Consider the following 26945-nt stretch of genomic DNA (forward strand, 5'->3'; position numbering starts at 1 on the left):
GTCACCAGAAGATGTCTAAAGACTAGTTCTTACCTCAGCAACAGTTCAAATGCTGTATTTTTAGTACTTAAAAAAATATTGCTGCAAATAGTGATCAACTTGCTGCCCAGATGGTTTTATTTCTTCAGTCCTAAGGTCAGATTTAATGGTGTTCATCTGAGAAAGTGGCTCAACAGGCTTCCTTCACCCTGTTTGGTTCTTGTATCCATGAGGTCAGAAAATAATGAGTCATAAGAACCTGCATTAGTTAGATTGTCTTCCTGCAAACGACTGGCAGCTGGAGTTGAAACTAGAGTTTAAAAATTTCACAATAATAGCAGGTGGGAAAACACAGCTGGGCTATGATGCCACCTCCATTACGGATGCTTCCCTAAATAGAAAGAAATACATGCAAATATTTTTCTTGCAAATATTTCTTATTTTAAAATAGCTTCAACTTTTTTTATATAAGTAAAAATTGTAGTTCCTTCAGATATTTTTATATAACTAAAAATTGCAGTACTTAAGAATGTACAAGGGATGGGAAAAGGGAAGTTTGAGCAGCTGATGAGAAAAAAAGGGACTGGGAATGGCCAAGGAGTGAATAAGTCTGTTTACTTCCAACAGCATACCAAGCAGAGAGACTGAGGAGTTGTTAACTGAGTTGACAGTTTTTCAGGTGCCAGAAAGGCCTAGAGTTCAGCCAAATAAATAAAGATGAGCGATGGGCTGCAAACTCAATGTGGGAGTCAAACTGTCCAAAAAGTGACTTGAGTCATAGGCAGGGTCCCCGAGTGACAGATTCATTGTTGCAAATGCTCAGATTTTTTTTTTTTTAGAGCAGTAATTTGTGGGGTTTTAAAAATGCAGGTATCTCTCCATCCCAATCCTTTCTAATTCTCTTTCCATCTGGATATTGTTGAAATATTGCAGTACTTAGTTAACACAGCACAAAGGTATCATTCTGCTTTTCGTGTCTGTCGTATGTTTTGCATTCCACCCGGCATCTTTTTGAGTCTGTGTCAGGGAGATCAGCAGCCTCTTCTACACTGAACAACAACAAAAAGCCTTAAGTTAGCAGTGACTATGAGGGCCGCTGTCAGATTTGAAACTTAGGCAGACAAACAGCAAAAATGGGGGAGAAAGAAAGGAAAAGGGACAAATGAGTGTCCATCATCAGCAAGATGAGATCAGAGGCTAAACAGGGAGGAACTGACAAATGCTACAGTCTGCCAGCCCGTCCTCAGTTATTCCAGGGCGTTTCTGCTTCTCCATTTAAGCTGTAGAAGAAAATCCTAATCCAGGCACTTCTGCTAAACTTAAGGTTCAGACGACTGAATTGGAGCTATCAGCTGTGATTCAGTTCAAAGGGAAAACACTAGGTATATCTATCAGCACTCTTGGTTGTGGGCAGCCGAAGCTGCGTCTTTCTTACTATCATAAACAAAGGACTTTCTTGGAAGTGACTCGCAGCATTGAAGGAGGGTAGTGGGCCAGACTTGGATGACAGTAGAAACCGAGGAGATCAGGAAGGCCAAGAGGCTGAGAGACAACTCTTTTTAGCAGCAGCTGCAGCCTAGGCCAGACGCCATCGGCTGCTGCTGGATAGCGCTGTTTGCTCCAGACTCAGAGTCCCGAGAAAAGCATCCAGTTGGCCAAGCACAGGCCATCCCAGGCTGACTGCCAGCAAATGGAGAACTGTCCACCTTGGCTTTGACAGTGGGAAAGGCACTGCACCAACTTCACTCAGCAGCGGTGATTTCCCTGCTACTGTGAGGGCTGGGTGCTGGCTTTCTCCGAATGGCATCTGCAGTATGCTGGGACCGGGAAAGGTGACTCTAAAGGGTGCCTGTGGCTTAGGACAGCAGAGGCTAACAGCACACAGAAGGTTTTCATTTCACGTCCGATTGATCTGCTTTATATTTTGTCATTTCACTTGCTTTTGGTGTCCCATGGAAAAAGGCTTTGCCTAACCCAAGGTGATGAAGATGGCTCCTGTAGGGTCTCCTAGGAGTTTGTACCTTTAGCCCTCATTTTCAGGGCCGTGTTTCACTTTGCACTGGTTTTTGAGTGTGATGTGAAGAAGGGATTCTTAACCCTTTCGCAGCAGCCGAAATGGATAGTTTGATCCTTTCTGTCTGTTTCCCTTTCAGTGTGTCTGGCTGTTGGGAATTGAAGTTCCTGTGGCTCTCAGCACATGTTGATTCATTGCTTGCACAGGGCATTATTTAGAGCAGCAACCCCACGTAATCATTGTGAGCTATTCATTTAATTCTTTAATTAGAATTATAAATTTTAGCTATTTATTATTCACTAAATTATAAATATTATAATAAGTATAAGTTAGAAATATTTATATTTCACATTAGACAAAGTAATCTGTACTGCCTAGAGTCATATTATTTTAGGCATGAGTAAACTATTTTGTATAACAATTATTATAACAATATAAAAAAAATATAACTCACTGCCATTGTTATTTCTTCCCTGAGCCCTAGTCTGTTAAGTTTGGAGCCAATAAAGTAATAAACATGTGGAGGCAAACTTCTAGGAAAAAATATCTTTGCCTTTGCAGGAGTATGTCGTTCTGATGCATGAGGGACAGCGCCTGGAATAGGATTTGTCCATTACAGAGAGACTCCTATGGCCTGGGTTGGTTTCTAAGATCTGTAGGAAGTTTGAATTTTAGGAGAAGTTTGGCTCAAAGACTTGTGCCTCCTGTTGTTCTGAGCTGTATCTGGCTGAGCCCTTCAAAGCAAATTTCCTCTTTTGGTCACTTAGTCAGATGGCCCAGGTGACCAAGCTTGAATCCTCAGTTTCCTCACCAAGGTGTGTTAATTCCTCCTCAACAACTGTTTCATCAGCCTCGCTGCCTCCTCCCAAGTCCAGGTCCACGTCAGTGCTGACTCTGCTGTAAGCTCCGAAGTCTGGGACCATCCCCTTCCTTTCTGCAGCCCCAAAGCCTGACAGACAGGATGCATTCAATAAATCTTCCTTGATGATCTGTACTGCGCCACACTTGTGCAACTTGTAACTGTATTAATGAGATTTACCCTCCCCAGGGTTGAATGATAGTAAAAAGGTTAATATATGAAAAAAAGGCAGCCTCACAGGCGGGGGTGTGATGAGTTAGTGCTACTTATGAGCCGTCTCTGAACAGCGGATGCACAAGTAGGGCATTATCGCATCAGGATTTGCTTATCAGTTTCAGTGTGGATTTTTCTGAAGGATTTGGGGGTCCACACTCTGGAATTCTCCCTCATCTGAAGTTGGAAATCAAACGTCAGTCCTCCACTCTGAGCCTCCCTCTGGCGGTCTTCCCACTCTCTCGGGTCCTCTGTCCCACTGTCACCTCACTTGTTGTTCACCTCCGGTCCCTTGAGTTCTCTATCTTTTACCCTGTGATGTCACTTCTCTCCAGGCCTCCCTTTATCCCTACCCAGCTTGGATCTCGTGTGTCATCTCATGAATGACATTATTCCTCAGTTCCCCGATGCCACTGCTCTAGCGCAAGCCTTCCCATTTCCACTGCATCTAATGCTGTGAGCTCCCAATTGCCCTCCAGTCTTTCTGTCTCCTGAAATGTGTTCCATACCACTGCCAGCAGAACTGCCACGTCTGTGCCTGGCCAGGGGCATGTGGACTTGAAACCCAGGCCTCATTCCGCTGGATAGAAATCTGCCCAGAGAGGGTTCCATCCTCTACTTGGTACAAAGAAACCATGCGGGCTCAGAGTACCCAGCTACCAAAGTGACCTTTCTAACATACCTGACCATTTTGCTCCTCTGCGTAACACTCATCAGTGGGTTCTGTTAGCTGAAGCCCGAGCTCCTTAGCATGGAGTACAGACTCTCGATGGCCAAGCCTTACCTGTCTCAGCAGCCCTTTGAAGAGAGAGGCCATGTGATTCGTTACCCACACTGGAACACTTATGGGGGGGGGGGTGCTGTTAATAATTATGCCAGGATGGTAAACGGAGACTCTGGGCCCCTGTGTGTAACCTACCATCCCACACCTCGGATCCTTAGCCTGTAGTGGTGCCAAGCTGCTGGTTCCATGAGCACCATGACAGTTACACATCAAGAGGTTTTGATAGAGTTATTCTGACCACCAGGTATTGAATCTGGGAATATATTTGACCCCTTCCCCTGATTCACTTTTAAAAGATGAAATCAAAACATCCTCATGGTCAAAATATCAAGATTAAAATGGTCACAGCCTATACAATGAAATTAGAACATCTAATTCTGTGTTCTGTATTTCTGGGTTCTCTCCTTAAAACTTCTACTCCCTCTTCCCCATTTCCTGCCATTCCTGGTTTATTTCTACTAATTGTTCAAGACATCTCAAGGATCATCTGTTCCAATTACCTTTTCCTGACACTTCCTGGCTGGGCTGAGCACCCATCATCTGTTCATACAGCACCCTGTATATTCCTTTTTTATTGTACCTTAAAAAAAAAGTGTGTCAGAGTCGTCTGTTCAGGCCTGCCTTGCCTACAAGACTAGAAGGCCCTCAAGGCAGGAATTCTGTCTTTTTAATCTTTGAGTCCTCAGTGCTCGACAAATAGTAGAATCTCAATAAATACTTGTTGACATGGACTAATTGGAACTTACTGTAACATGAAACAAAATGCGCTTGTTCTTGTTCTGCTAGAGAACTTCTTAGGGCTCTAGTGAAGCTTTATACATATTTGGAGCTTTCACGAGGTTGACCTTTGGCATGTTGAAGTTGTAGATACTATTTTTTATGTTTCATACCATAGCGTCATGTAAGAGGAAGATGCATACCCATAACATTAACATGTGTTGTACGGAAAGCATGAACAGTGAGGTATTAAACTTCAGTTTGCCCACCATCGCCAAAATTGTTCTGAGAGTATTGGCAGGGCTGTTCTTGTTTAATGCATCGAAGAGATGTGAAACCCATCATACTAGTGTTCTGTTGTTACCTTTTTCCCCTCCAGAACGCTCTGGTTTAGGCATTTTGAGTAAAGGTGCTCCGTGTCATCTCAATTTTATTTGTTTTACAAGTCTAATGTATTCTGTTTCTACTTCTCTAGAATGTTTCAGACGTTTAAAGACTGGTTTTGGTTGGAAAGATTCTGGCTTCCTCCAGCAATAAAGTGGTCAGATCTTGAAGATCATGATGGACTCGTCTTTGTAAAGCCCTCTCATTTGTATATGACAATTCCGTATGCATTTGGCTTGCTGATTATCAGACATTTCTTTGAAAAGTAAGTATTGTTCGTGTCTTTCCTTCCCATTCCCCTTCCTTGTCCCAACTCTAGAATAAGAGTCTTGGTAAGACCCTTGAAGAATCTGTTGTTCAGAGGTTGCTACTAATGGGCTGCAGATTCTTGGGGGAGTTCATGAAATCAAATGCACACCAAATGTTATCTAGAAGCTGAACAAATAAAATTAGAAACAAGTGCTTTAGTTTTACAGTGAAGAAAATCGAGATTGAGAGGTTAAGTATCACAGAGCTTATTAGTGTCAATGACAGTGAGGGAACCCAGCTCACCTTCCCTGTGCCATGGTGTGTGACAAAGGACATGCATCCCAGAAAGGCAACATTAGAGAGGCTATGATTAGGGGGTGCGTTATCATTTCAGAATGCCTATAAAATAGCAAAAATGGCTCATTAAAGACCAAACTTAATATTACTTTATCGCATAGTTTATTTTAAGGGTTTATTGAAAGTTTTAATAGCAGCCCTTCATTCCAAAGTATAAGGAAATCAAAGAAAAAAATATAAATTTGCTTTGTCAGAAAAAGTAAACTTCTTTTCTTTTTCTTAATTTAATTTAAATAGATATTACTTCCAACCTTTTATTAAAACTGTACGAGTGTTATGATAACAGGAGATAAATGTTCATCCATAATCTCTATAGTTGTTTCTATTTCAAAAAACTGTTATTAGCACATTATTTTTTTGGAGCAAAAAGAATATTTGAATGTCAAGAGTTGGAAAAACTTAAGAGAAAATCTGATAAAGATCATTTTGTTCAAGACTCACTGTAATGCAGATCATATGTGTATAACCATTTGCAGGGTCCTTATCTTGAGAGTTAGTTTGACCAGCTCTGCTTCATGGACTCTCCAAAAGGTTTCTGTACAAATAACAACTTCACTTGGGCCAACAATGTGCTATTGCTATTGGGAGGAAGAGAAAGCCCCTGGATACCACTAAACCCTAGCTGAGAACATTTGAAAATGTTCTTCCTTTTTGACAGTTAATTCTAATTTTTACCCGGAAGTTTGGATTTGTAAAAAAATGCAGAAATAGATAAAGTAGAGGTTTGCCACTTTACTACCAAGTTAGCAAATTACTCTTTCCTGTCCTGAAATGCTTGCTTTTCTTGCACCGTGTCTGGTGATCTTTGAATTTGGCCTCCAGGTCCTCTACTTATTCGCATTGCAGATTTCCTACTTTTTTGGTGGACAGCTCCATTTTTTATGTTTTGATCAGGACAAAACATAACTAGAAAATTCTTTTGGTTGCCAGAGCCTCACAGCTGTGAAGGACCAACTTGTTAGTCTTGGTCTTGGCCTCGCCAACAACAATTAGGAAGGAATCCAATCTTCTTTTAATTCCTAGGACCATTCTCAATGCTTCTCAAGGGACTAAGTAAAGTCTGCATCACCTCTATAAGTTTAACTCCCAATAATTCACCCTGAGCTTCCATTCTGTGACACTACAGAACACTATGTGTTGTTCAACTAGTCTCACCTCTCTTTTAATGCAATAGAACTATGGAAAAATTAACATGGGAGAGAAATCATGCTTTTTGAAGAAGTTTATATTTTTCCAGGGTTTCTATATCATTTGTATTAGATTAAACCACTTATATCTCAAATAAATATTACTGACACCTTGCGTTAGAATAGAAACATAGTTTAAGAGGTATATAAAAATCACAAATGGTATAATTTCAGTGGAGAAAGTGAGAAGTGAGTGGCCTGGCAAAGCTCAAACAGGAAGGAAGTATGTGAGGAGTAGATTTGGGACTTGAACCCACGTGTTTTGACACCAGTGTAGGGTTGTTAGTTTTTAATTTCCATACCAGTACTTCTTGGACTTGCACAGCAAAATACCCCTGATGACAAAAGAGAGTAAGTAAATTAACATCTCTCAGGAATACCTAAGTGGTTGCTCATTTTACCCCTTAGTACTAGCCAGGAGCCCTTTAAAATCAGGGAGTAATGTCCCTGCCTTTTTCTAGCTGTAGAGAGCAAGCGTGGAGACAGAACTGATAAAAGACAAACAAGTAGGTCATTTGAAAGTGACCAACATTTGCTTTGTATTTTAGGATTTTCTTTTCTTACAAATTTTAGTTTCTGGCTTATGTTCGATTATTTTTTTTGGGTCTAGACTAACAGTTTCTAACTAGTGTTTCAACTCCTCTATGCATTCTTGTGTCTTAAGTGTGATTTAAAGGGGGATCTAAGCCACTCAAATTTAAGCACTTGTGGAATAAACACATTATCTCAGAGTAAATTATGTTCCCAGAATAGTCCAAGGCAGGGATGGAGCTAATAAAACCAAAAGGTCATCTTTTTTCTCTTACTCAGTTGTACACTGAATAGATTCCCCACCTCTACCACTTCTGCTCGGCAACCCAGGGCCCGATGGAACAGCAAGTCCTTCATTCCTTACAGAAGAGTAGGTGTGGCAATCTACCAGCGTTCCAGAGGATTGCTACTGTCCTCAGCTGGAACAGTCTTTAAATATGCATCTTCGACTTAGGTGGTGTTGGAGATTGCATTGCTCCACGCATTTTGTGTTCTCATATAAAACCCTCTGACTAAACCCTGGGCAAAGAGCCTTGGAATCCTCAGGAACAAGGAAGCAATCTTAGGCCAGTAGGCCATTGTTTCTATTTAGGAGAGGTAGGTACACTTCATATGCCTAGTGTCTGCCTCGGCCTGCCTGCTTTTTCTTCAATAAAATAATATTGAAAAGGGGAGGGTGTCTAGGATAGCTAGGCTTTTGGCTCACAGGTAACTGACCTAATGCCAGATAAAGAGGGGGCTACTGGGGCATCTGAATGGGGCCATCTGAAGTCTCGGTTCTGCAATAGCAAACCTAAGAGACACTTTCCTGGTCAGTAACCGCACTTTGAACCATTTACATGGGAGCAGAAATTCACTTTTTCCCCCCTTCCTCTTGGGCTTTTTTCTATTCCGTATCAATAAAATGAAAGTTCAGGCAAGTTTTTCCTAGAGCTTAGACCTATCATTTCCCTTCTGTTTGCACTTCAGTTTATCAAATACATATCGTGCTGCTTTCTTCTCTCCTTTTCCAAAATAGATTTTTAATTAAGTACATAGTCACATGTATTTACACTTACATTAGATGAAGTGGTTGATTTTCTAGATTTATTTGAAAAGAAAGGATAATGCTGAAGTAGAAAACTGTATTTATATATTTCCTCTGTTCTATTGAAAATGTTATTTCTGTGCTTGAAGCCTGGACATGTTAAAAAACAAGAGCATATTTCTCTTTCTTGTTTAAATTAATATAGATATGTTTCTCATATCAGCAAGTGCGCTATGGATGTATGTTTATCCACTGTGTATACTTACCCACATACTTACTCTCACATGACCCTTCAGAGGGAATGTTATATTCATTTGGCTTTGAGATTGGCCGCATTCCCTTACCGCATAAGTCTTCTTGGCTCGGCTCTGCTTTGCGTTTTCATTTTTTTCTAATTTCTTCATTTCTAACAGTTGAGGAGATAGCATTGAGTGATTATGATTGAGAACACTACCATATTAAACCATTTTGTATTTCTGTTATTCTACTAGTAAAAACAATGAGTGTGTTCTCCAATAAAAATTTTCAACTAGTAGGTTGGATAAATGAACCAATTCCATTATTTATCCAAAACTCTGTCAGATATGTTTTTTGAGACTTTGTTAGTTTTAAGAACATCTTGGTTTTTGTTTTATTTGGACCTTTTATGCAAAGGGGGAAATAATTAATCATATTTCTCAAATCATAGCATGCCGTCTTTGGTCTGTGTAAGGCCTCTTTTGATTGATTGATTGGAATTAACTTTTTCACTAATTACCTTTTATTCTCATTTCCTAGTCCCATTACCCTGCCTGCTGGGTTCTCATGTTTTTGGTGGCTTTTGTTTGCATGACCCAGTAAAATATGTGCATAAACATAAATTGTACGTATTGTTAGTTGACATGTGGTATGGTGATAAGGCCTTATTTCATTTCTCCTTTTTCTAAGTATGGCGCTGTGTTTTATGATCTTTCCACATCGCTCTGTGTACATCTGGTGCATCATTAGTTTGTTTTCATATGTCTCTGAAATGTATGGGCCATTTCCAGGAGCACTTAGTCCATCTGAAAGTTGGAATGGTTTATACATTTTATCAGATTATCTTAGGAAATTTTTATTCAACTCCTGTGGTTATAAAAAATGGATTGAAGGGCTAAATGATCATTCATAACTAAAATTTCCAGCATTTAATCAAACACAGAAACTCCAAAGTATAAGAATGGACTGACCTGGCAGAAGATAGAACCTTTGTTAGAGCTGACAGAAGAATAAGGACCTATTATTATTTTTAAAAATCAGTTTTATTGAGATTTGATTTATATACAGTAAAGTTCTTCCAAAATTTGATGCATTTTGACAAATGTATATAGTCATGTAACAATCACCGCAATTATGACATAGGAGATTTTCATCAGCTGAAAAACTCCCCTGTACTCCACTCAGTTACTCTCCATGTTGTTCTATGTAGATATAGTGATTCCTTGTCATTGCCGAGGAGTCTTTCAATGTATTGATATGCCACAATTAACTTATTCTCTAACTAGTTGATGGAAATGTGGATTGTTTACAATTTTTGGCTGTTACAAATAGAGCTGCTGTGAACATTTGAGTACAAGATTTTGTGTGGTCATATGCTTTTATTTCTTTTGGTAAATAGCTAAAATGCTTGCTCTTCAAAAGACATTATTAAATGTTTGTATATCTGTACAATGGGTTATTAATGAGCAAGAAAAAGGAATGAACTCTAAATCTAATAATAGATATTTACCTAGGAGTATGACATTTTTATAAGTTAGAACTTCAAAAAGGAACATAGTAATTTCCATAAGATAATATTGCCAAATGAAACTTTTACTATCAAAACCTTTATTTTAATCTCTGGGAATCTTAAAAATAAAGCTCTGAGTAGAATGGCTTATCCCAATTCCTGGATCTTATATATAAATATAGTTGAATTTACATAAAATGGACTTGAGAACTGTGCCAGTATTTTATTTTTTAAGTTACTGCTTGTATAAAAGGTCTCAAAATTTGTTCTCCTTGAACTTCTGCAAGGCAGGTAGATGTGGACTGTGGGTAGTTCAATGACAACATGAACCAATGACTGAGCTTTCACTTGGAATCTAAAGTTACAACCTGAGTTTTTTGGTGTCATTGTGGATTCATTATCAGACTTTGGACTTACTTTCTTTCATATTTTTGTAGATTTATTGCCACACCTCTAGCAAAAGCATTTGGCATCCAAGAGGAAGTTCGAAAGATTATACCAAACACTGTGTTAGAGAATTTTTTCAAACATTCTTCAAGGCAGCCATCTGAAGTAAGTACAAATTCTTAGTTTTGGGATTTAAAAATCTTCTTTCTTAATGTTTCAGTCATCTGTGGCTTACCTCATCTGTGTAAGAAAGCTGTTCCAGTTAACTGGCAAATGATCCATTTGGACTTTTTCTCTATTGATAGGTTTTATAGCATTCCAAGCCTAATATAAAATGACAACTAAGTATTGCAATATAAAATAACAAATGTTAATAGTTGAACTATTGTGTATAACTCTAATGTTGAACACTAACAGTTAATGCCGTAAAGATCAAAATTTAGTTTTTAATGGTAGGATATATACAATGTTTACTGATTTTTTAAAAAGATCACTCTTAAGGCAGAGTAGCCCATAGCTGACACTAGTGAAAATAACACCTAAGCATCATTTCACATCTTTCAAAAGGGAGATGACTGAGCTATGCTTCTGAAGTTAGGACTTTTTCAGGAATCCCGTATTATCCTTCTCTGTTTGTGTTTGAGAGTAACTAGCTTTGGTAATACCTTACATAAAACAGAAAAAACAGTTCTGTGCTATCAGTTACCTTCTATGCTGGCTATAGCAAGAGATTCAAGTAAGCTTTTTAGTAGATTTAAAATTATGTAGAAAATCTGGTCCTTATCAAGTTTTCCTACACTGGAGAGAAAGTAGCCATGTGCCAGTTAAAGAAAAACTAAGAAAAGTTGAAAGAGTTTTAGAGATGAGGCAGTCTTTTTTCTTCATGATTCAGGTGAGGAAACTAAGGCCTCAGAAGAAGAAATGAGCTGTTCAAGGTCATGCAGCTAATTAGTGGCTGAATCTGTAGTTGGAACCTGGCCCCTGGCTCCCTGTCCAGTGTTGTTCCTGTTATGCCCCCAGTGACTTCTTTATCTGTGAATAGAATATTAAACATGTGTTTCAAAGGCTGTTACAACTGTAGTAATTGTTCTAACCCAGTTGACACACATTATGGACATTTGTATCAGGGAAAAGAAAAAGTGTTATACATCAGCCACAAACCAAGAAGACGAAGGAAAATAATTAAGATTTCTAATTTATATTGCTTGTAGACTGTAAAATTGAGGCAGTATTTGCATAGCAGATCAAGATAACAAGTTGTCCAAAAAAATGCCCATAGATTAAAAGTACTAGAACTTGGGAAGACAGAATATAGTAGAGGAAGGCAAAGTACATGACTTAATAGTGATTTCAGATGTGGAAACAAAATAATCTCATAATACCTCCCATATTAACTTGGCCAATGTCATACAAATAGCATTTTGTCTGTATTTTGTCATACAGATAGCCATAAATTTGGCTGAGGTAAGACAAGTTGCTGGGGGAACTAAAAAAAGTTTTTTGCTGTTTCAAGATACGGGTATTACCTCTAACGAAGTATTCCAAAGCTCTAATGGCACGATATTGCAGAGGTAATACATGTGGACAACACATGACTTCACTAACACTGTTGAGTACGTGGGTCTGAGGATGCTCCTTCAGCTGTTATGCACTGTACCAATAAAAACAGAAATATTTCAGTATATACATTGTCGATTCTGGGCTGGTTATCACAGAAGGGTATAACATGGTATTGATGAGGCCCCAAAACACTATGCTCATCAACTTCCCATGAGAGTTTTGAGCTATGATTTTACACCATTCTTTTGTGACTGTGTATGTGCAGCTGTGTGTCCATTATTTATATATATGTTTATGTCTCTCTATATATATCTCAATAACAACTTCAAGATGTATTGGGAGTGAGCCATAATAACAGACCAACAACTCTGGCCAACAGATCAATTATTCTGCTATTGATAAAATGGAGTAACAGCAGAACTTATCTAGCCCTTTCCCTCAGCAAAACCACAATGAGAACTGATACAGAAAAAATAAGTATGTAGTTCTGGAAGAGATCTGAATAACACATGGCACTGTGAGACTGACAGAACGCCAGCTAGTATGGTTCATGAAGGCATTCCATTTGCTAGCTTGCCTCATCCATAGATTTAGGCTTTTTAGAGCAAAACGCTCTCTAGTTCAGTTTATTTTACAGGTGAGACATGTGAGAGCCAGAGAGGCTGCACTCCCAGAAGTTTGTTTTTAAGTCAAGGAGCCAGGTCTCTTGGCCCCACTCAGCCAGAGCATGATCATAGCTGCACGTTGGGGACAGAGCATGGGCATTTCTGTTTGTTGTGTCGACATGGCTTCTGCTTGGTTCCTCAACACTGACGCTGAGGATCAGTTTTATGCAATTTTATTTTTCTCATAGGAAAGGTAAGAGGAAATTGAAATATAACATTTCTTGTACTCAAATTGGAAAATGAAAGAACAAGAAAGCTGGTGCTTCAAAAAAATTACAGAGCATATTTCACTGTGGAAGTGGAGAGTACTGTAGGTTTAACATGCAAAACGTGCCTGTGTTGAAAGAATACAACTTAAAATCCGACTCTAAAGCAGACCTGGTGCACTCAGTCACTTCTGTTCTTGTCTGGCCTGGGAGAACTTCAAGTTTGTGACCTTTGAGCTAACCCATTATCCGTCGTGTTTCCAATTTTAAATCATAACCTGTAACTTCTGCTTCCCAGAAGAGAAGCAATCATCATTTTTATATTCTGCAATCATTACTTTTATGATTGGAATTATTTCACATCAGTTTGAAATAGGCTCTACATCTGATTCGAAGTGAAAGTGATGGCCAGCACCTGTGTGAGTTTTTCCTGCATTGTCTTCTGGAGCTATTAGATCATGTGAAATAGCAGAATACGCCCTAGCCTAAGTTCTAGTCCTCACTTTGCTACTAATTTTTGGGCTTGTGTAATTACTAAAACTCTCAGCATTCCAGTTTCCTTATAGGGAAAATGAAGAAATTGGGTTTAATCTACATCTTAAACTATACTACTCCACCTGGTACCTAGAAGGCCCTAAATAAAATTGAGCTGAATGAGTGAGCTCATGTACACAACTTGAACACAAGGATTGCTACAAACTTGTAGAGAATTGGCCTCTCTTAGTAACTCAGAGCTTTGGACACTAACATTCTCTCTGTGTTTTGTTTTGTTTTGCTTGGTTTGGTTTGGTTTGGTATTGTGTGTGTGTGTGATTCCATAAGCAAAAGAGGTAAATTCTCTGGCTCAAGTTCGAATGCAGAATCTCTCCCCTCTCCAGTGCACAAACTCTCGTAATCCAATCTCACTGTCTCTTGACTGCCTGCCAGTCTGACTCTGCTCTTTATCACTCATTCATTCGTTTCATCCCTCTTCAGGATGATATTTATGGACTGGCAAAGAAGTGTAACTTGACAGAGCGCCAGGTTGAAAGATGGTTTCGGAGTCGGCGGAATCAAGCGAGGCCTTGCAGGATGAAGAAATTCCAGGAGGCTTGGTAAGAACAGTCCCAGCTTTTGAAGTACTACAGTTTTATATGGAGCAGAGTGGTCATCTCAGAAAGAGTCCTCAGTTAGATCCAAAGGGTTTGCACCCAGATCTATCCCTTCCCCATTGGGTGTTTTAAATTAGTCTTTGGTTTACATTTTTTACTTTAGTCTCCTTCTCTGTGAGTTGGACAAACTATGAACTCTCCAAGATGGGCAGGAGATACTCTGTACTTATCCTGAAGTCTATAAAAATCATAAAAATGTGTTAACTGGTGTTTATTTTTTCTAGGGTAGAAGTTGGCTCTAGTTCACAAGACCTTATCACTTATTTCCAATCATATTATAATCATTGTATCACATTATAAGAGCAGAGAATGTCTTTTTCCACTCACGACGCTGAGAGGCCTTCCTTCTGGCTCCCTGGGCTCACTTCCCCACCCCCGCCTGTGGACGGGCGGTCGGTTCCTGTGGGTTTACCAGTTAGTTTAGCAGGGGTTCAGCATGGGCTGCGACACCAAGTAGGGATCTTGCTAGAGCTGGCTATTTTGAATGTGTTCTGAGAACAGTGAGCTGCATGCACTTAGTTTTGGTTTCACTTGAGATCTTTCTTTTATTTGTTTGCTTTTCTCTTCTGTAGAATATTATAGTGCTCTAGGCCACACCCTCGGTGGCAGAAACTGACACCTGTGCAGAAAAGGTGGACTAGGTCCTTGCTCTTACTCGGTTCCTTGTCTTTACGTCCAGACAAATGCCTGTGAGTGGATTGTATTTGGTACCACATTCTACTCGCCAGGAATGCTCCTTCTTTCTGCCCATTTCTTGAGGTCCTCACATTGCCTAGTGACTCGAGAGAGACTGTTGGGGGTCCTGGGCGCACACTTTGAGAACCCCTATTATTGTGTGATGAAACCTACTAGGACTGATCTAGAAAGATGTGAAACTTAGGTTTCACTCTTGGATCTAAATGTTTCTGTACAGCCCTGGATCTTCCTATCTCAAATCTTCTTTACAGTTTGTTTATTTGAATCAGGTTTTAAATAAGACCCATGCATTGTGTAATGTCTCTCAACCTCAGTGTCCTTTCGAACTCATTTTATCTACACCTGGGAGAGCCAGGTACCTACTTTATAGGCTTGTTAGGAAGAAAAAACTGTGGTATGGCACATGTGTGCTCAGCACAGTGCCTTGCACAGGGTCCAGAGGTCACTGCATGTTTGAGAAACACATAATAGGAGATATGCTACCTGACTCTTGGCTCCCTTTGGGGCTGGCAGGTCTTATTGTCATCTCGTTCTTGGACTTCTTGCTTGGCTAAGATCATCAGGGAGCCAAGGAAATGCTCTTGGCCTCTAAGCATGGGCTCTACTGGACCAGCTATAAGAAAGATGTGAGAACAGGTCTCAACCAGCTCATTTTATAAAATTCCCTTTGGGTGTTTTTATGGTTCAGCTTTCTAAGCAATTGAACCCTACTTGTTTCTCAAAAAAACAAGCCATAAAGAAAAGCTGTCATCAAGCTTATGTGACAATGTTCAGGAAACACTGCTGGATTCAAAGTCCACAGGCCTGTACTTCCACCCCAGCTGTTACTGCTCAGCTGTGTGAACAGGGGAAACGGCCCTGCCTCCAGGAGCCTGGTTTCCGATCTGCAAAGTGGGAATATGCCCATATTCCTCTTTCTTAATATACATGGGTCCACATGTTGACAAAGGCACCGTAAGGCCTTATACAAATGTATGATTTCATTTATAAGTATTTTAATATATATCACTAAAAGATACATACCACAGTAATTTTAAATATAACTGCAATACCAGTATCAACTTTAAAAAATTTTTTTAATAACAGCAAATATTTAATGTGTTCATTTTTTCTTATCAAATCTTCCTATCTCAAATCTTCTTTACAGCTTGTTTATTTGAATCAGGTTTTAAATAAGACCCATGCATTACAATTGGATGATATATCTTTTAAGTCTCTTCATTTATAGGTCTTTCTCCATATATGAGAAAATGATACTTTCAAAATATGCTTTTCAGAGGCAAGGCTCAAAAGTCTGGCCACATAGAAACCTTTCACTGGGAATTAAATGGGGATAAAGTAAGCGGTTTGATAATACTAACGTCCAAGCATCATTTGTTGTATGTCAGGAACTAGGCTAAGCATAATAATAATAATAATATAATAATAACTGCCACTTATTGTTGCTTACTTCGTTCTAGACACTGTGATCAGTATTTTCATAAATTATTTTCAATTCTTTTTACATTTTGAGGTAAGTTTTGTTGTTTCCATTTTGCAGATGAAGAAATGAAGGCTCCTTGAAGTTAACTGACTTCCCTAAAGTTCAGCCATCTAATGAGGGGCAGCTTAGATTGATCTGACTCCAGAATGTGTGTTCTTTGTGTCACACCAAATGGTTTTCTCCTCTAAAGTCACCCACCCTTACCAGACTTTTCTTTCTTTTGGCAGCTGGCGATTTGCATTTTACTTAATGATTACTATTGCTGGAATTGCATTTCTTTATGATGTAAGTTGTCTTTTTGCTATTTTTTGTTGGAATTTGTCTTTAACTTTTAAAACTCCTGCCCTTGATTTCCTTAGGATATAGTACTTTCAGTAAGATAACCAGCTCTTAAACCTGTAATCTCTGTGATGTCTAGAGAAGTAGCAACCCCTCAGTCTGTCTTTCAAAGCCATCATTAAGCTTTGCATTTGCAAAGTTAATTTTTAAGCCCAACCTCTCCCTATTTCCACTTATGCAACTCATGCACCAACTAACTGGACTACTGACAACCCACTGAACATACCTGATACATCCCCACTTTTCATTTTATCCCCTCTGCCAGGAATGTCTTGCCCTTCCCATCTTTTCCTACTTGTCAAATTCCAGTCGGTCTCATATCAAATGCCACTTGTTCCAGCAAGACTTTCATTACTCGCCCATCAAAAACTAAATCTCTCCTTACCATATCCACTTTGCATTGTCTGTTTAAATAATTATTAGATGATTACCCTGCCCTAGCTGGTTTGGCTCGGTGGTTAGAGCGTTGGCCCGCCAACTGAAGGGTTCCGGGTTCTGTTCTGGCCAAGGGCACGTACCTTCGTTGCAGGCTCGATCCCCAGTCCCCGTCAGAGTGAGGGTGGGAGGCAACCAGTTGATGTGTCTCTCTCTCTTCGATGTTTCTATCTCTCCCTGCCCCTCCTTTCCACTCTCTCTGAGAAGCAATGGAAAAAATATCCTCAAGTGAGGATTAAAAAAAAAAAAAAAAATGATCACTTCAAGTGGTTATAAACATAATAGTAAATTTTCTTAGAAAAATAAAAGATTTCAGAGACTTCTCTCAATTTCTCTTAAGGTATTTTATTGCTACAGATATCTCAAGATAACTTTCATTGCTACAGAAGCAGTAATATAGTTGGTTTGGAAATAATTTTGTTAGAAGAAGCACTTGTTTTACATTGTCTGCTCTGTGAGACAGGACTGTTTTTGATCCCAGATTCTCTAGTCCAGGGATGTTGTATAGTAACATATGAGTATCTACAGAGGGAGAGACATGCAGCGGGAGCAACAGGAAGATGGCAGAAATGCTCCTACTGTGCATTTGCCTGGTGTCAGTGACATCAGGAGGAAACTGTTTTCTCTTGAAATCAGCCTCTGATTCTGACAAACTTATTTTTTCTTCTCTTGGTTCCTTTTTTTACCCCCCCAGAAACCTTGGGTATATGACCTCGGAGAGGTGTGGAATGGGTATCCCAGACAGGTAAGGACCTCTGGTGCTACTCCCGCCATCCGGCCCTCCTGCTGTCCCCTGAGCTAGGTCTGAGCCCCTTCCCTACTCTGTCCACGTCTGAGCAGTTCTTTCCATCCCTATTTACCCATCATTTGTCTCATTCTCTTAGTTTGTCTACAGTTCACGTGATTATGTATTTGAGTTTAAATTTACCATCTTGCTATTTTATTTTCTATTTGTACCACCTGATACATTTCCTTGTATTCTCTTCTTACATTTTTATGGGACAGTCAGGTTTTTAAAAAAATTCTTATTCCACTTCTTCCCTTATATAGCTTTTGTATAGTTATGTATACTTTTATTATTTTAGTAATTATCCTAGAGATTACCATATACATCCTGGAATTATTAGAACCTCATGAAGATTAGGGCCTTACCTTTTCCTCACCACTTGATGAGGTCATTTAGAAGACACCATATGCCCTCCTCTCTCCTCTTCCAAATATTTAAAAGTCATGACTATTGTTTTGTAAGTCAGTCAAATTGTCTTCTCCATGTGTCAGCCAGTGCACCAAAGGGTCGAGGGTCATGGGTTTGATTTTGGGAATGCTATATCAATAGGTATAAACAGTAGTTTTATCCTTAAAATGAGTTAAATGACATTAAAGTGAATACTCTCATTTTTCTCAGCCCTTGCTACAATCCCAGTACTGGTACTACATCCTGGAGATGAGTTTTTATTGGTCTCTCTTATTTAGCCTGGGCTCTGATGTCAAGAGGAAGGTAAGTTTCTCATTTACAAAGCAACTTTGTTCATTTTTTTTCAGAAGTTCTTATCCTCTGCCCCAAATCCTGATCTCTAAATTGTATTCTTTGTGTGTTAAGTTCCAGTTCATAGCTCTTTTGCTTTTTATAGCACATATAATAGTGCAAATTATATTCATGCTTTGGTGCCTTGGTAAGTATTTGTAGTAGAACATTATAGAAATGTTAACTCTGAAGCTAATTGAGTCATTTTCTCAAGAGATAGAATTGAAAAAAATCATTTTTATTAGGTCTTCATATAGGTACTCAGGTAGGTTGATCCTGTAATTATTCTGTCTTTTTTGATTCCTTGAGGCAATCAAATCTTTGATTTTTTTGTAGTTGACTTCTCTTTATCATTTTCAAAGTGCATTGAGTACTTTTTCCAAAATTAAATGTAGATATATGTCATATGTTTGTAAACATGTATCTTCAGAAGCATAAGGCTCTTAGGAGTTGGGTGGAGCACAGGCTCTGGGGGCTGGTTGCTTGGGTTTGAATCCTTTGCTTGAACGCTCACTAACATCTCGAGCTAGTTGGTTAAACTCCCTAAACTTGATTTCCTTGTCTCTAGCATGGAGCTAAAAATAGTTCCTATCTCCTCTGGTTGTTGTGAGGTTTAAGCAAGTTAAACCATGTGAAGCACTTCCTGGTATACAGTAAGTGCTTAATAAATTAGGCTATTATTATTATTATTATTATATCATCATCATCATCATCATGATGTATGCTCTTTTACTTTGGCCACAAGGAAACTGAAATCTTTAAGTTTTTTAAAAAACATTTTTTATTGAAATAGTCACATACCATATAATTCCTCCATCTAAAGTGCATAATTCAGTGGTTTTGAGTCTAGTCAAAGAGCTCTGCAGTCATCACTGCAGTCAGTTTTAGCATTTTCATTGCCTCAGAAAAAAATTCCTTTAGCGGTCAGCTCCCATCTCTTCTCACTTCCCCAGCCCTAGGCAACCACTAATCTACTTTCTGTCCCTATGGATTTATCTCTGCTGGACATTTCACATAAATGGGATCACACAATATGTGTTTTCTTGTATCTGACTTCTTTCACTTAGTACAATCTTTTCAAAATGTATTCATGTAGTAGCATGTGTCAGTATTTCATTTCTTTTTTTAAATAGTCCTTGTATGAATATGCTACATTTTGTTCAGCCATTAATCAGTTGGGTTGTTTCCACCTTTTTGGCTATTACGAATAAAGCTGCTATGAACATTCATATACAACATTTTGCATGGGCATGGTTTTATTTCTCTTCAGTGCAGACCTAAGAGTGGAATTGCTGGGCTATATGGTAATTCTTTGTTTAACCTTTTAGAGAACTGCCAGGCTACTTAACAAAGCAGCCGCTCCATTTTACATTCCCAACAGCACTGTACAAGGGTTGCAGTTTCTCCACATGCTTGCCAACATTTGTTATTGTTTATTTACTTTATTATAGCTATTCCGGTGGGTGTGAAGTAGTATCTCATTATGGCCTTGATTTGCATTTTCCTGATGGTTAATGAGGTTGAGCATATTTTCATGTGCTTATTGGCCATTTGTATACCTTCTCTGCAGAAAACCTTTGAGTTCTTACACTCAATTGTGGTAACTTTCCTTCGCCTAGATTTGCTGATAGAGTTAGTCCACTTTTATTTACCTCTTTCATATGCAGCACCTCTTATTTCAATGGTTGTGTAGTTTTGTTATGTGTCTATATTCCTTTGTTTTTAGACACAACAGTAAATGTAAATGTACGCAGGAGTATGGTTGTGTGTGTGTGTGTGTCTGTGTGCACGCGCGTGCATGCGCCCCATGTACATAAATGCAATGTGGAGCAGTGGGAAGAGCAGCAGGTGTCAGGACTTAGATGACAGCTGTTCAGTGGTCTCTCAAAGTTAAGTGACTTTATCAGTTGGGATAGTTCTTGTCTTATCTCCCTAACAAGGATTATGTTTAGAATTAAAGTGAAAGTATTTTATAAATTTCAAAACATGCAGATGTAAGTTATTATTATTACTATTATTATTATTATCAGCTCTTCCAGTGATTGAGAAATAGCTGCATTTTCTTAATGATTTCCTTTCCCCCCTCATTATATAGGATTTTCTAGCTCATGTCATCCACCACCTGGCTGCTATTAGTTTGATGAGCTTCTCTTGGTGTGCTAATTATATTCGCAGTGGGACCCTGGTCATGATTGTGCACGATGTGGCAGACATTTGGCTGGAGGTAAACGTTTGCCATTAAAACACTAGTAACAATACGTCCTGGGTTTCTGTGACTCCTCACAGGAAGAATTGTGTGTGAGTGATTTAGCAGGGCTCTCTGTCCTGAAAACACCCATAGTTCACAGATGTCTCTGGGTCCCCAGGTCCTTCTTCAAGATCAAAGAAATGAAACCTTTAAATGTTCTTTTCCAACCCTTTTTCTCCATGGTACTTGACAGAGGGGTTATTTTGGGGATTCTGCTTAAGGAAGTTGCATGCAGATGGTAGCTCAGGAAGTAAGCTGAGATATTTGAAAATGGAATAAGCTCTAGTCTCTAAAAGGAAAGCCTGGACTCATGGCACTATGGATTCTTAACATTGGACAGCACCATAGACTCATGTGACCCAAAGCTGCATATCCATTGGATGCTTGCACTGTCCTGAGCTCCTCCAACTTCACGGGATGAAAGCTGTTATTTATTTAAATGATATTTATTTTCTAAGGAAGGAATGTTTTGGAGGAGGGGACATTAAAAGAAGAATCTCCCTAATCCCAAACCACACAAAATATGAGGAGCCAAGCAAAATTAGGATTGTTTTGGCTGCATATTCTGTTACGTATCTGCATGCCCTGCTTCCCCTGTGGCAGTTATGCAGTGGTCTTCCTGCCTGCCAGCTCTCCTGCTGTACTTAGAGCCACATTTCCCAGAGCCACCTAGTTATCACTTAAATATACTCATTTATAAGGAAGCTGGAGAAAGTATGCCAACCCATTTCACATTCACAGTTGCCTCTTGAAGTGCTAGTGATTGAATGAATATAGGTTGATATGGGAGAAATGAAATGTAATGGGGTCTTGTTCTTCCAGATCTGGGTTCAGCGGATTTTTTGGTCAAACTTTTTGGCCAGATAGTAAATCTAGCTTTGTGCACCACATAGACTCTCCTGTCACATATTCTTTCCTCTTTTTTTCTTTTCTTATACCCCTTTAAAAATATGAAGACCATTCTTAAGTCAAGAGCTGACCAACTTCAGCCCATAGACTGGCCTGTAATTTGTCAAACCCTGTTCTAGACATAACCAGAAGTCATTTGAAGCCATTTGAAAGCAACTGGCTATTAAAATATTAGCTGTGTAGAGTGTTTTGTTTCTTGTATGTGATCATAATTAGACATGTAAATCCCATTCTGAAGGTCAAGATTATTATATTTGCTTCAGGGCAGCAAATGGCTTAGCAAAAGGATTGTGCCAGTTTTTCCATGTGTTGCTCTCTGAATGTTGCCTTCTCTGTTGTAATTATCCCGTTCTCTGATCATGTCTCAGTAACCCTGCCTGAAAATGAAGACCACATTGGCCATGACTTAAGAATTTTATGCTATTCTGATGCTTCTAAACCTTCCAGTCCAATTGCCTTAGGTGTGTGTCCACTGTAAAAACAGCTTCATTGTGTTATTTAAAGGGAGTTAGTCGTTGGAAGTGAAAATAAGCCCAGGGTTGTCCCTGCCAGCCCTCCCCGACCCTCACTGATACACGCAACTCCTTAGGCAACTGGGCAAGTCACTTAATGCTTTGCTTTCTATCCTCAGCTGTAACATGAGAAGCCATATCTGTCCCTTAGGGCATATTTAAAGTTTAGCTCATTACTGTTAGAAAATGTTCTGAGGACGTTAGGTAAAAAACAAAGCAAAGCGAAATGTCAAATTCAGGTCCTTTCATGGGTAAACTGAGAGAGCAGCTTCATGATGTTAGTGATCATGAATCATTCTTGATTCACAGTCATGATCTAAATGTGAGGTTCAATGCCTCCTATCAGCTGGTGGTTGAGACAACATTAAGTAGTGGCATGGGGCCTATTTTTTATATTCTCTAGGGGTGCCTATTCCATAGCTTCCTCGAATAGTTTTTTTTTTTTTTAATGTTTGTCCTCTCAGTCAAGTTCTAATTGAACCCAGACATACTACAACTTTTGCCCCTGTTTAGACCTTCCTAGGGATGGAGGCTATTAATCTTTCATATCCCTCTAGACAGTTGGTGGGTCATTTCTCAGCTTTTTATTTGCAAGAAAAAAACAGCCTCCACATGTACTATTTTTACTCATAAGCAGCCTTTTTCCTTCTTTATGCATCTTCTTGATCTTCTGTAATTGTCCACATGTTCAAGTTCAGGTCCAACACCTAACACTTTAACAGTATCCTGACTGATGCTTAGCAAAGGAAAGGGGTTACTGTCTGATGTCTATCTTCACACAGACAGAATAGGCTGTGTATTTGCTCAAAAGAGTGCTGCTTGGCCCTCACAAGTGGGCTTTCTTCACACCTATGCACATCTCTAGCTACCCACCCTGGCCTGACCTCTGACCCTTCAAACAGCTCCCACTCCCTTCCAGGCATTCCCTCTGAACCTTTCTTCCCATACCCATCTCCCACCCCCTGGCATACTAGCCTTCTCTCTCAGCAATCAGGATTATTCCCCTTTGCGCCCTCTGCCAACCCTGTGGTCCATTCATATCTCTACCCCATGTTAAGCATGGAAAGGTATGGAAAATGCAATGCAGTGTAAGTCCTTTCTGAAGTGTAAATATGTTGCTTCTCTTGCTCTAGAGGGATCTTGAGCTTCCAGGGTGACTTCAGCCCTGAAACGGCCCAGGCCTAAGCCACACTCCCTAAGGGATAAGCTACCCTCAGTAACTGTTACGCACCTCCCACCCCAACTCCAGACACTTTCCCATTCTGCCTTGGACCCCACTGGATAATGCAAGAGAGAAGCTCCCTCAATTAACCTTCTAAGGCTGCATTGACCAGCCCTTTCTGTAATTCTTCTTATTCAACACAAAACGGAAGCAGTATGGAGTAGCATAAAGTAAGTACAGAAAATCAAGTGCTTGAAACTTGATTTCAGCCAGGACAGGACCCAGGAATTGCCTCCTTTCTGCCTTAAAGTAGCTGCCTCATTTGCAGCCCAGCCCAGCCCAGCCCAGGGCTTCACTCATATCCCAGCCTTTCTTCAGTCCAGCTAACCTCCCAGTGAAATGGAGAAATTAAATAAATGCCCAAATAACATGCATGCTAAGATTAATTATGCTAATTTGTAGTGCTGGTGAAAGACACGAGTAATATTTTAACATATCTTTTTTTTTTAAACATTATATTATGACAAGATAGGAAGAGCATAACAGACTCAATGGGCCCATCATTGAGGTGGAACAGTTACTAATTTTGCACATCTCTTTTCACCCATTTCCCCATTCACAGTGCCGCCCACATTGTTTTGAGGCCAATCCCAGACATTGTAGCATTTATAAATATTTAATTTAAAAAGTTTGCACTAATATAATTTTATGTGAATATAATTTCTCTCTTTGTTTTCAGTCTGCTAAAATGTTTTCTTATGCTGGATGGAAGCAGACCTGCAACACCCTGTTCTTCATCTTTTCTGCCATATTTTTCATCAGCCGTCTCATCATTTTTCCCTTTTGGTGAGTAGACGAGATGGTTCCCTGCCCTTGCCTCGCTGTGCTGGGGTGGGCCTGGCATGCCGTTGAAGTCAGAGCACTGCCCTTCCTTTTGTTGATTTCCAGTTATTTGTGCCAAGTTCAGTTGGAGAAAAGAACGTGAAGGAGCCATTTTTACATATAATTAGAACAACACCTTCCACTGTGGGAGAGGCTTATACCAAAGAGAGATGGAAGCGAAGCCGGCGACTGAGCAGCGGCTCTTAACTCTCCATCTTGTTCATGAATATGGATGTTTCTTGTGATCAACAGCTTTTCCAGTTATTCCAGTGAAATGTCCTTGGCCAGTTAGCAGCCCTTTAAAGGAGAGGCATGTTCTTTGTCAAAATTGCAGTGATTATAACCACCATTAATTATATGCCAGCCACTGGGCCAGGCCCTTTCTATATCTTGGCACTAGTCTGCACAACAAATCAAAGACAGGTATTATCGCTCACAGTTCACAGATGAGGAAACTAATACTCATTTCACCCTCCGTGATCAGTCGCCCTAACAATGGTTTATGTATCCTTTTAATGCTGATTGGCTCTTGATCAGTCTGTTGATTTTTTTTGATCCAAGGGCTGGCAATGAAGAACCTATATTGTGTCTTCCCTGACAATCATTCCTTTGGCAAGCAGAATTTTCCATGTGTTGATTGACAGAAACCAGGAAAAAATGTGAGGAAGCCTTTGATGGTTTGGAAGGAACAGTTTATAACCAAGCATAGTTTGGGGCTAGTCTAGGAGTTTCAGAGCCTCTCAACAGAAAAATTAGTGCTACTGAAGATCCTAAGTTTCAGGGGAAAGAGATGGAGACCAAGTTCTGGGCCAGATTCCTGGTGGATGGATAGCACCCTTAACATCCCTTAGCATCTAGGGAAGTCTGGTCAGAGAGGTCAGAGCGTGCTGCCCTCCCTACAGAAGCTAGTTGCATTCTTTAAACCAGGACTGCATGTCTTGATGAGACATTTTCTGGAGAGGAGAAGCAGAGAGCAGTGGTTAAGTTCATGGATGCAAGTCAGTCCTGGATTCAAATCCTGACTCTATACTTACTGCCTGTGTGATCTTGAATAGATTAGATCATTTCTCTGTGCCTCAGTGTTCTCATCTGTAAAATGGAAATAAGGGTTTTCATGACCCTTAGCTGAAGTAATACATATAAAATAACTTAGAACAGTGTCTGTAACATAGTAAGGATTCAGGAAATGCCAGCTATTATTACTAAAATTATTAATGAGGCTTTTAGACTTTGAAGTTTAATCTGGAATCAAATCTGAGATCCATATTTATTATACTCTTCTTGTTGATGAACCACATTACCATCACTTTTGCTTTGGCTGAGCAGGAGTGTTTATGAAATCAGAAAATTGCAGGATGGCAATTGCTGATGGGCTAAGTATTGCCTTGCAGATAGCAGTTGGGTTGCGGCTTTTCAGTGTGACTTTCATGGTGCCCTACACCCAGGATTTGCCCACTGATGGCTCCTATGACATTCCACATGTTCTAGTTATCTGTAGCCGCATAACAAACCATCTGAAAATGTAGTGGTTTAAGACAGCGGTGAGCAAACATTTTCTGTAAAGGGCCATAGAATAATGATTTTAAGGCTTCAAGGGCCACATATGGTCTCTGTTGCATATTTTTCTTTGTTTTGTTTTGTTTCTTTTAAAATGTGCCAAACCCAGCTTAGCTCACAGGCTGTAGAAAAATGGGTTACAGGCCAGTTTTTACCCACAGTTCATAGTTTGCAGACCTCACTCTTAAAAGTACAACATTTATTGATTATTATTATCTCTTATGGTTCTGGGAATTGACTGGCCTCAGCCAGATGATTTTCATTCATGTGGTTGCAGTCAGATGGTGGCTGGAAGTCAGCTGAAATTTTCTTGAAGGCACCCTCACTCACAGGGTTGAGGTAACCGAGAATCAGCCGCTGGCGCTGACTGCTGGTTAGGGCCTCAGCCGGGCCTGTCGGCGGGAACACCTGCACGCAGCGTCTCCATTGGCTGGACCGCCTCGTAGTGTGGCAGCTGGAATTCCACAGTGAGCAGCTCAAGAGCGAGTGAGGCAGATACTGTCTTTCTTTTTATAACCTCACTTCAGAAGTCACATCAAGTCACTTCCAACATCATTTTCTTCATTGGATCCAGGTCAGCAAGGCCAGCGCATATTTAAGGGGAGGAAAATTAGACTCCATTTCTTGATGGGAGTAGTTTCAAAGAATTTGTGGACATACTCTAAAGCACACACCGGGCAAACTGTCAGTTTAGGGAGCCCTTTGAGGAGCCTCTAAATAATGCTGTTGTGGTTGACTTTTGATTTAGCAATGGATGCTCACCTCAGACTTTCCCATGATGTCTCAGAATCAGCAAGCAAGCTTACTCTCGCCCAGTAAACAACTGAACATCGTGTTGGGCAGAGTGACTGTGGAGAGGGTGTGTTGCTTTCCCACACATCCTCGACTTTAAAGACCCTACGTTTAAGAACTCCTTCTCCTGCCAGCATTTCTGGATTTCAAGGAGAATTAGTCGCGTACATTTGGCATTTTCTTGATCTTGATACCTCACTGAATTCAGAGAGCAGAGCAGCCCAGACCATGGCCTGCTGTCTTGAGGGAGTTAGAGGGATTGTGAATAAACCAGTATTAAAAGACTTGCCTATAAAAGTTTCTTTGCTGGTAAAAATTTTTCTGTACTGACGTTGACTGATCTGCATTGTTTGGAAGGTTGAGGAAAACCTCACAGAGTTGTTGGATG

The 26945-nt window shown here is 39.8% G+C and overlaps 1 protein-coding gene across 3 annotated transcripts in view; it reads left to right on the plus strand.

Moving 5' to 3' along the window:
* Nucleotides 1-26945, plus strand: part of CERS3 (ceramide synthase 3) — a 64784-nt gene that overhangs the window by 17029 nt on the left and 20810 nt on the right. For all 3 annotated transcript variants that reach the window (XM_016200425.2, XM_016200432.2, XM_016200439.2), the window contains 8 exons: nucleotides 5042-5215; nucleotides 10486-10600; nucleotides 13842-13960; nucleotides 16424-16481; nucleotides 17665-17715; nucleotides 18376-18468; nucleotides 20591-20719; nucleotides 24066-24172. In XM_016200425.2, the coding sequence (XP_016055911.2) occupies nucleotides 5043-5215; nucleotides 10486-10600; nucleotides 13842-13960; nucleotides 16424-16481; nucleotides 17665-17715; nucleotides 18376-18468; nucleotides 20591-20719; nucleotides 24066-24172 (845 nt within the window). In that variant the 5' untranslated portion in view covers nucleotide 5042. The remainder of the gene's footprint in view (nucleotides 1-5041; nucleotides 5216-10485; nucleotides 10601-13841; nucleotides 13961-16423; nucleotides 16482-17664; nucleotides 17716-18375; nucleotides 18469-20590; nucleotides 20720-24065; nucleotides 24173-26945) is intronic.

This window comes from Miniopterus natalensis, chromosome 22 (assembly GCF_054644295.1).
Source record: "Miniopterus natalensis isolate mMinNat1 chromosome 22, mMinNat1.hap1, whole genome shotgun sequence".
NCBI classification, from domain to species: Eukaryota; Metazoa; Chordata; class Mammalia; order Chiroptera; family Miniopteridae; genus Miniopterus; species Miniopterus natalensis.